The 9,544-nt window shown below is 64.2% G+C and overlaps 1 protein-coding gene across 4 annotated transcripts in view; it reads right to left on the bottom strand.

Moving 5' to 3' along the window:
- Positions 1-2,670: 2,670 nt before the first annotated feature.
- The window catches only part of ARHGEF10L (Rho guanine nucleotide exchange factor 10 like), a 130,031-nt gene continuing 123,157 nt past the window's right edge, over positions 2,671-9,544 (bottom strand). For 2 of the 4 annotated variants that reach the window (XM_062190519.1, XM_062190518.1), the window contains exons 26-27: positions 4,697-4,819; positions 2,671-3,644 (exon numbers count right to left, since the gene is read on the bottom strand). In XM_062190519.1, the coding sequence (XP_062046503.1) occupies positions 3,124-3,644; positions 4,697-4,819 (644 nt within the window). In that variant the 3' untranslated portion in view covers positions 2,671-3,123. Of the gene's footprint in view, positions 3,645-4,696; positions 4,820-7,963; positions 9,166-9,544 lie in introns of those variants that run through there. The other 2 variants (XM_062190520.1, XM_062190521.1) reach the window with 2 other exon arrangements.

The following is a 9,544-nucleotide window of genomic DNA, read 5'->3' as shown; positions in this document are numbered from 1 at the left end:
CCCAGGTGCATTAGCGGGAAGTTGGACAGGACGCAAACTGGCGCTCCAACATGGGACGTCGGCACCGCAAGCCGCAGCTCGCCTGGCTGCACCACAACGCCGGCCCCACCCCAAGCTCTAAGCAAACTGGATGCTAATTCTCCCGACCCTGCACTGCCTGGGTCAACTGACTCCAGAGCACGAGCAGCGTGGCACAGGTCTGATGCGCGTAGGGCCTGCCCCCTCCTGCCCATCCACAGGGACCAGGGCAGGGGGAGGGCGCTACGCCCCTCCTGTTCTCCCCAGTCTGTTGGCGCCTACCTGAAACCAGGGCGGGCCCACGACAGCCGTCCAGTAAACACCGAACGAACGCTGCGGCTTCCGTCTCGAGGACTGTGTCACCCCTCCCCTGCTGCAGACACAGAGAGGTTAGGGTGCTTGCCTGACGTCACACAGCCCGAGAGAGGGGAAGCAGCCCCAGAGCTCTGGTTCCGAGTCTTGCTGCTGGCTCCGAGGCTGTCTCTGGCTGCGGATGGACCTGGGCTAACGTCAGGGATTCGGAGCGGCAGAGCTCTCACCGGCAGGAAGCAAACGAGGCAGCTCCCCAGACGGCGCCCGTGGGCAGGAACCCTCTCCCCAGCGCCTTCAGCCGGGCCTCCTCTGTAACGCGAGGCATCCTTGGCGGGTCCCTGCGCCGCCCAATCCCCCAGCACTGGTGCTGCCGTCAGAGGCCCGGGACAGGAGCCGCTAACCGATGCAGTAATTGCACGGAGCGGCAGTCAGTTCGGCTCTCCCGGGTCCCCTCCAGGCAAGCGATCTGCAGGCCTGGGGTCCGTGGGCCCGCGGAGCTCTCCGGTGCCAGCTCCCGCTCAGAGGGCTTCACTCACAAGGAGGGAGGCCGGGTCGGGCCGGGCCGGGCCGGGGCGCTGCGCAGACTCGGCACCGCCAGCCCTCGGCACTTCTCCGGGGCACCGTCTGCAGAGACAGAGGGACGCGTGGGGGCCATGGGGCTTCACAGAGCTGCACTCGGGTCCAGGCTTGCTCCATGTCCCAGGCAAAGTCTCGGCAGGCATCTAAGGGCTCCCAGCACCCACTGGGAGTCCCCTCGAGACAGGGCGCTCAGCTGTTAGCCCAGGCACTGTGCTCCACCTGTCCCAGAGTCTCCCCGCCCACGAGGGGGCCAGGGCAACGGCGGCCCGCTTCCTCCTCTGATGCAAAACGGGAGACTGAGGCCCAGAGAAGTCGGGCACCCCAAGCCATGCTCCTCTGGACACAGCTGCCCGTCCCCTTCCCGGGGACCCCCTTCGCGAGGACCCCCTCTCGGACGCCCTGGACCGGCTCTGGGAGCAAGGCCGCCTCTGCCACTCCGGCTGCCTCCTCCTTCCCCTTGCTCTGCAGCTCCCTCCGTCTCCCCGAGTCCTCACTCCCTGGGACGGACGGCCCCCACCCTGCCCGAGACCCCGCACTTCCGGTGGGCAGGGGCCACCATTGTCTCCTTCACCCCCACGGCCCTGGGAGGAGCTCTGCACCTGCAGGGAGCAGCAAGCACAGGGTTTGCCATGTGAGCGCGCGAGTGACCCCTGGGGGTGGGGTGGGGTGAGGGCAGCACCTGGCTGGGCGGCTTGGCCGAGGGATGCCCAGGGCACCAGGTGGAAGCCCTCGTGGGGCCCTGTGTCCTCCTTATTTCTGCCTCCCGTGGGTGTGGGGAGAGATGGGCAGACTGGACAGAGGCTGACGGGCAGGCAGGGAAACACCCCTCTGGGTGGCAGCTTTGCCTTTGGCTGTCTGCCCTATAGGCGGCGCTGGTGATCTGGGGGGGGGGGCTGTCAGAAGAGGGCCGGCCAGGGTCGCAGGCCACCCTGCCCATCAGTCCCAGCCTGCAACCGGGGCTCTGCTCCAACCACCGCCAGACCCCCACAGACCTGGGGACAGCCCCTCCACAACGCTGCCCGCCCCTCACTGGCCAGCGCCATCAGTAGCCAAGGCCATCTGCCTCCACATGAGGGCTGGCTTGGCCTTGTCTCCAAAGAACATTCCAGAGAGAAGCTCCCAAGAGCACGGTCCCGAGCAGAAGGGCACTCTCTGTGATGGTGACAGCCGCCCCTCATTCCGAGGGGTTATCTGAGCCACGCCTGACGTGAGGCTAAGGTGACGGCGGGGCTGCATCTTTGACCTGATTTAATTACAATAAACCAGCAAATGCCCTGGCTCTCTGTGGCTCTCGGCAGCCTAGGTGGGCCTGGCCCCGCAGCAGGCTCCAGCCTGGCGTCCGGCCCCAACCCTGCTGGCCGAGAGCCCTGAGCAGCCCCTGGGTGGCAGCGGCCGTTCTCCGCCTCTTCCCCCATCACCTCGCAAAAGAAAACCTGGGGCCGGCGCTGTGGCACCACAGGTTAGGCTGCTGCCAGCAACACGAGCACCCCGAATGGGTGCCGGTTCGAGTCCCGGCTGCTCCACTTCCAATGCAGCTCCCTGCGCCAGGGAAAGGAGAGGAAGTGGCCCCTGCTCCCACGTGGGAGACCCGGATGGAACTCCCGGCTTCGGCCTGGATCACCGTGGCCATCGTGGCCATTTGGGGAATGAATCAGCAGAAGGAAGATCTCCCTCCCTCCCTCTCTGCTGTTCTGCTTTTCAAATAAATACGTAGATCTAAAAAAGAAAAAAAAAAAAAAAGACGAAGACAGCCTTGACCCAGGCACTGACGCACCTTTATTCCAGCACCTCCCAGAGCTCCGATATGTACAGACAGTATTTACACACATGTAATATACACCATATGTACGTATTTATATGTATTCACACACCAGCCCACACGCTCACGCACTCACACGCACGCACCCTTCCAGGAGGGGCGCGTGGCTGCCTGGGGCCCCCGGGGCCCGACACGCGGCGCTGGGCCTGCCAGGCAGTGGTGAGGTTTTGTGTTTTTTGCTTTTTAAAAAGAAGGCCATTCTCTCCAGATCCGTCCTCCCTCTCCCCAGACGCTGGAACCCCTCCCCACAACACGCTGCGGGAAAACCTGCTTTAAAAAGGGGGGGGGGGGGGGAGGCTTCCCTGCGCTCTGCCGATGCGGCCAGTCACTGGAGACTCCAGGTGTCCCCGGAGGGCAACTCCCCAGGCGCTCCCCGTGCCCCCCGGGCAAAGCGGCTATAGCGTCAAGGGCACCTGCCAGATGAGGAGGGTGCTGTCCGTGTCCCCGCACGGGGCCGGCCGCCCGCCGCCTGGAGCGCTGCCGAAGTGGCGGTAGCCCTGGCCGCCGGAGATGATGGCCACGGAGCAGATCTCCTTGCGGTGGGCGTCGCGGGCGCAGGGCCGGCTGCGCACCCAGACGTCGGGGTCGTCGGCCATCTCGTAGATGGAACCGTCCTCCTCGCCGTGCTCCGGGGCAGCGCCGTCGGCGGGCGCTGGCTCCCGCACGGACAGCAGCGGGCCGGGCAGGTGCGCCGTGGAGCGCAGGCGGTACTGCAGCAGGATGCCCTTCTTGCGGCTCAGCTCGCGGCCCACGTGGCTGTCGGGCGCGGGCGCCGGCTCCTGGGCGGGCCCGTCGGCCTTGTCCTCCTCCGCCTCCTCCTGGTCGCTCCGCAGGATGTCGGGGGCCAAGATGCTGGTAGCCACGGCCAGGAAGGCCACAGGCCCGCAGTGACCGTTGAGCGAGACCATGCCTTTCCCTGTGGGAAACGGGTGACGGAGAGGGGGCGTGGGGCCTTAAGGGACGAGCCCCCACGGCTCCCTGGCAGAACTCCCTGGGCGGATGGTGGGGGGTGTTAACTGCCCCAGCGGAAGGCCCTGAGCGGGAGGAGCGGCCTCACCGCCCACCACGGCCCCGCCACGTGAAATGCCGAGAACTTCCCCTTAGCTCGCGGCCTTTGCCCGAGCTGTGGCCTCTGCCCCAGCTGAGCCTCTAGCTCCTCCTCAAGGCAGCTCCAGCTCTCCCCTCCCCCTCCCCGGAGCTGCTCACCCCGACTCTGCCCTGTCTCCCGTGGAGCACCTGCCCCACGGGACCCGCAGCTGTTGGAGGGAAGGGCTCTGCCCTATCTGTCCCTGTGTCCCCAGGCCCTCTGCACAGGCCCCCTGGACAAACAAGATGCCCTATGTGATAAACTGTGCAAGCAGGGTCCCTGGGGACTCGGAAGAGCAATGGGGCCCACAGTCTGGCCGCGGCCGGTGCACCCCACTCTCTGGCGGCAGCCGCAGGAGGCCCTCTGTGGTCGCCGTCAGGTGGAAGTGGAACGGAGCCAAGGCTCCAGATGCCTGGGGCCCTCCTGAGCCTGCCCTGCTCCCCCGGTCCCATGGGGCAGGTGGAGCAGACCCCCTCTCACTCAGGCACCCCATTTGCCCGGGAACCCAGAGAGGCCCAGCTCCGTCCCCAGGAGCCCTCAGTGGTTCCTATCCCTGGGGCCTGGACATTTTGAAACTGTTGGCGGGGGAAGAAGGTGGCAGCCGAGCCTCTGCCGCCGGTCAGGCATAGGCATCTGAGCCAGGTTCAGATCACCTGGACGGTGGGCACCCATTGGCCAGATGGGGAAAATGAGGCTCGGGGCAGGAGACTGTGGGGCTGGGACAATTGCACTACACTGTGCCACCATGCCGGGGTGTCACTGAGACGGGAGGAAGATGGAGAGGGGACCCCGGGACCCTCCCACCCCACCCTAAAGCAGAAGGGATCCTGACTACCCAGGCACAAGCCCCCCGGCCCAGCCCTGCTCTGCCAGGACCTCACCTGTGATCTTGGGGATGCCCTCCAGCCGAGGCACGGGCAGCAGGACGAGGACGCCCTGGTCAGTGCCCACCCAGAGCAGACCCTGGCAGATCAGGAGGCTGGTGACACACAGGTGCTTCTGGCCTGCAGGGAGAGAGGCCCGCGTGAGCAGTGCCCTCTCTGGGGGACCGCAGCGGGCGGCGTGGCAGGGGCTGGGCTGGACACTGGACGGTGCTGAGGTCAGGAGCTGGGACGTGGGAGCTGGCCTGGCTGGGAACTGGCCCCGGGACCCCCCAACTGCGTGCTCCCCCACTTAGCCTCAGTTTCCCCTTGTGTGAGGTGGGAGAGGATACAGTGAGGTGACACCGCAGGGCACAGGCCGCCTGGCCTGTGACAGTCAGCCATGGCAGCTCCCTCTGGCTTCCCTGGCTCCCGCCTTTCCCAGCCTCTCTCCTCCTGGCCCAAATCCTTCTGTGCTTCCGAGAGGGGCCCATTCTCCCCACAAAGGAAATTCGGATTGAAGCCACGATATCCACGACGCGAGGCGCAGGGCAGGGTCCTCCCTCCTGGGCTTGCATCAGCCTTAGTAAAAAGCGCTGACCTGGCCGGCGCCGCGGCTCACTAGGCTAATCCTCCGCCTTGCGGCGCCGGCACACCGGGTTCTAGTCCCGGTCGGGGCACCGATCCTGTCCCGGTTGCCCCTCTTCCAGGCCAGCTCTCTGCTGTGGCCAGGGAGTGCAGTGGAGGATGGCCCAAGTGCTTGGGCCCTGCACCCCATGGGAGACCAGGAGAAGCACCAGGCTCCTGCCATCGGATCAGCGCGGTGCGCCAGCCGCAGCGCGCTACCGCGGCGGCCATTGGAGGGTGAACCAACGGCAAAAGGAAGACCTTTCTCTCTGTCTCTCTCTCACTGTCCACTCTGCCTGTCAAAAAAAAAAAAAAAAAAAAAGCGCTGACCACGCAGACCCCACGCAGGGCACGGGCTGCGTGCTGGAAGCTCCTGGGTCACACTGAGGCTGCCTGTCTGGGGCCTGCACTCGGAGAAACGCCACCTCCGTTTCCAAAGCCTCGTTCACCTGCTCTGACCGGACACGCGCCTGGCCACAGCGGGGACGGACCCAGGACGCCAGGCTCCTCCCATTCTGCAGAGGAGAGTATGAAGGTCGTAGAGGTGGGGCAGCCATGGTCTGGGGCTTAGGGGTGCCTGACTGCAAGCCCCTCCCCCATCACTCGGCTCCCAGGAACACCCCGGGCACCTGCTGTGAACCTGGCTCCTGAGGAGCAAACACTCTAGAACCTTCCAGAACTTTCTGTGATGATGGCAGCGTTCACAGCCACGCTGCCCCCAGGTCAGTAGCCATGACCTGCCCGTGGCTGCCGAGTACCACAAGTGTGGCCGCTGAGTCTAAGGGGCTGAATCGCTCACTACTTCACAGCAGTAATGGCTATCGAACAAGACGACTCGGACCTGCAGAAGGCAAACGGGCTACAAAGGCCAAACTGGAACACAAATCCTAGGCAAAGGACGAGGGGACGGAGAGTGGGCATTAGGATCTCCCCGGGTTCCCATGCCTCACGCTGCTCCCCAGAAAGATGGGGAGGCCTCAGAGCCAGCATGTGCAAAGGCCCTGTGACAGGCACAGCCAGTCAGGGGACAGAAGCCAGCAGGCTCATGAGGACAGGAGGGCGGGGGAAGATGGACGGTCAGGGTAAGGGCAGAAGAGGGAGGCCGCCCCAGAGTAGTGGAGCGTTCTAGCCAGAGGGGGCGCTGGGGCGGGGAGAGGCTCCCGCAGCTGCCGGGCACAGATGGTGGCAGGGACTGGGCGGTGGCAGTGGATGATGGGAGCCGACAGAATGAAGGATGACACCGAGTGACAGACCTACTGAGGGACCCAGGACGAGGCCAAGGCTCCTCGCTGCTTGGGCAGCCGCTGGGCACACAGTGCTGGCCTCGACTGACATGGGGAGGGTGCAGGTTCGAGAGCTGTGGTCCAGAGCTCCCGACTGGACGTGTGGCTTGAGAGGCAGATCAGACAGCCACGGACAGCGGGACAGACACAAAAACTCAGAAAGTCACGGGCACGGCGTGGATTCCGTGCGCCGCGCAACCCATCCCGGAAGAAAGCCTGGGAAGGCTTAGGACTTGGTGGCAGGGGCTACTGCACCAACGGGGGTGGGGTCGGTGGAGCGGGGCCTGATTGGCCGCCCCGGCATCAACGCCACAGCAGCCTCGGGGCCAGAGTGGGCTTCCTGGCCTCCAACGAGCTGGCTGGCGTGTGAGGTCCAGGCCGCGAGCCGCCACCCTCACCACCTGGCTTCTCTCCTTGGCGCAGGTCAAGGTCTGTGCTCGCCTAACTGCGCCGTACTCACTGTCCGCCTTCCCAGATGCAAGCGACGGCTCACTGTGTGTCAGGATCGCGTGCACAGCTCCCAGCCAAGATGGGCGAGTGCACAGATGGACGGATGGGTGGATGGATGGATGGACGGAAGGAGGGGGGGTGGATGGGTGAGTGGACGGATGGACGGAAGGAGGGGGGGTGGATGGGTGAGTGGACGGATGGACAGAAGGAGGGGGGGTGGATGGGTGGATGAATGGATGCACAGGTGGACAGGTGGGTGGATGGATGGATGGGTGAGTGGACGGATGGATGCATGGACACAGGGGAGGGGACGGGAGCCTGGCTGCTGCCATCCCTTACTGGCCGTGTGAACTTGGCAATGTCACTTCCCCTCGTCAATCAGTGAGTATCACAAGTCTACCTTACTCGGTTTTGTGATTATTGGAATTCTCTACGGCGGGTACTTCACGGAAAACGGAATGAAAAGACAACTTGGTGCAAACCATTCCTGAAACCCACGCCCGGCTTTTCATAACGCACATTCCCCACGCGCTCCCTGCAGCGCCCACGCAGGCGCAGGAGAGCACGCCCATCCTAACACCTGCACACGGCCCGGAGCCGGAGGCCGTGGGGGAGAGGTCTACGAGGACCACGAGGACCTAGCCGACAGCTCTGCCAGGCCGCAAGCCCACGGAGACAGCAACGCCCGAGAAGCAGCGGCCCCCTCCCCACCCCCGCACCGCCCCTGGGGCCTTGAGACCGGCAGGCGACCGCCTCCCCACGGCCCTGGGTCTCCACAGCCCCAGGAACCCGACCCACGCAGGGAGGCGAGCGAGGAATCCACAGAGGCCCGGGCTCGGCGCGGGGGCCTTCCTCCCGCCCTGCCGCCTCCGGGAAGAGTGAGATACTTCACACACAGAGACCAGAGGAGAAGAAAAATCTAATGGTGGATAAATATTTTATCACAGACTTAGTGCAGCAGCGCGCGCCGCGGCGCGCCCGTCTATCTGGAGATATACAACTTTAAAAAGCTCAGGCTCTCGGAGAACATTTTATTAATGACCTGTCTAGTTAAAAGGAGGAGGGAGTTTAGGTTAAAAAATACATTAATACCAGCTGGGGACTCCAGTGGACGAGAGGGGTCGGGGGAAGGCAGCGTGATAAATTTTTAACGCGCCCTAAAAAAACCCCCACGCTTAGCAGAGGAACAAATTTATTACTAATTATACAATTATTTCATTTTGCAGCGTGGGGGGGAAATGCTTAGACGCCTTTTAAAAATATCTCCAATAAAGGATGTGAGAATCCTGCTTTGCTGTGATCCCGTGAGGGTAGGGCGAGCAGCAGGGTCTGAAGCCGCCTCCTGCCCTCGGCTCCGGCTCGGCTCGGGGCTCGGGGCACCCCCCCCCCCGGTGTGCGAGGCCCTGGGCTTCCCAGCTTCCCCGATGAGGAAAGGCCAGGCATGGCACGGGGGAGACAAGGGGCCTGCAGGAAGGGCCACACCCAGGAACCTGCTGTGTACTCCGATGTGGCTGATGCCGACCTGCAGGGCCCGCGGAGGGGGCAAGGAGCCCCCGTGGCGCCACCAAGCTGGCGCAGCTGGCGTGATGGGGCGTAGCCTGGGGCATGACGAAGATGAAGGTGAGGACGGTAACCGCCCTCTCGGGGGGTCACAGTGAGACGCCCGCCCTGCCAGGCACTGGACGGCAGGCAGCACGGCCGGGATTGCAGCGAGAGCCGGACTCAGGTGTGCTCACGCTCGGACAGCGTCCCTGGCTACTGATTGGACAGATGGGGACGAGAGGCGCGGGACGGGGCAGCAGCGCAGGCTGATCAGAGCCCACGTCCGGCCTGACCGGCCACGGAGGCCGCCCCATGGCCTCCCGGCCTCAGTTTACCCGGCTCTGAGATAATTGCCGCTGCCACCGTGACCAAGGCGCTCCCTGGCCCAAGAGCAGCCGCAGAGAAGGGAAAAGCCACAGCGAGGGGGCGGCGCCGGGGGCCGAGCTGCCCGCAGATCCGGCCCCAATCACTGCAGACGCTCAGCCCTTTCTCTCTCTCCTCTGCCCTCCCGAGATGAGACTGCGAAGCTTCAAAAGGCCCACGAGATTATCCATTTTCCTGTTGTTCCATTATCGTGAGATAATTTAGCTGTCAGCATAAAGGTGGAAATATTTTTGTGAGACAGGGAAATTTTGATTGTAGTGGAAATGGATGGAACTTGTAAAACGCCTCAAGATTGTGAAATATAAAAACCAAAGGGGCCCAAGAAAGAAAGGAGGAGGCAAGACCCCCGGCACGGGCCCCAGGGAGGACAGGGAAGGGCTGGCTCCCACCCAGCACCTGCACGCTCCGTCTCACAGCGGGACCAAGGCTCCAGCGAAGAGACCTCCCAGAGACCACACGGGGCCGGCGGGACCCAGGGACACTCTGCAGCACCTGGCACTCAGGGCGGCAGGAGGTGAGTCCAACTCGGTGGGACTCAGGGGCCTGCCTGGGGCTGACCTGCCGGGCACAGCTGTTTCTGCAC

The sequence above is a fragment of the Lepus europaeus genome, chromosome 5 (genome assembly GCF_033115175.1).
Source record: "Lepus europaeus isolate LE1 chromosome 5, mLepTim1.pri, whole genome shotgun sequence".
In the NCBI taxonomy this organism is placed as follows: Eukaryota; Metazoa; Chordata; class Mammalia; order Lagomorpha; family Leporidae; genus Lepus; species Lepus europaeus.
This window is presented reverse-complemented; position numbering and strand designations above follow the sequence as displayed.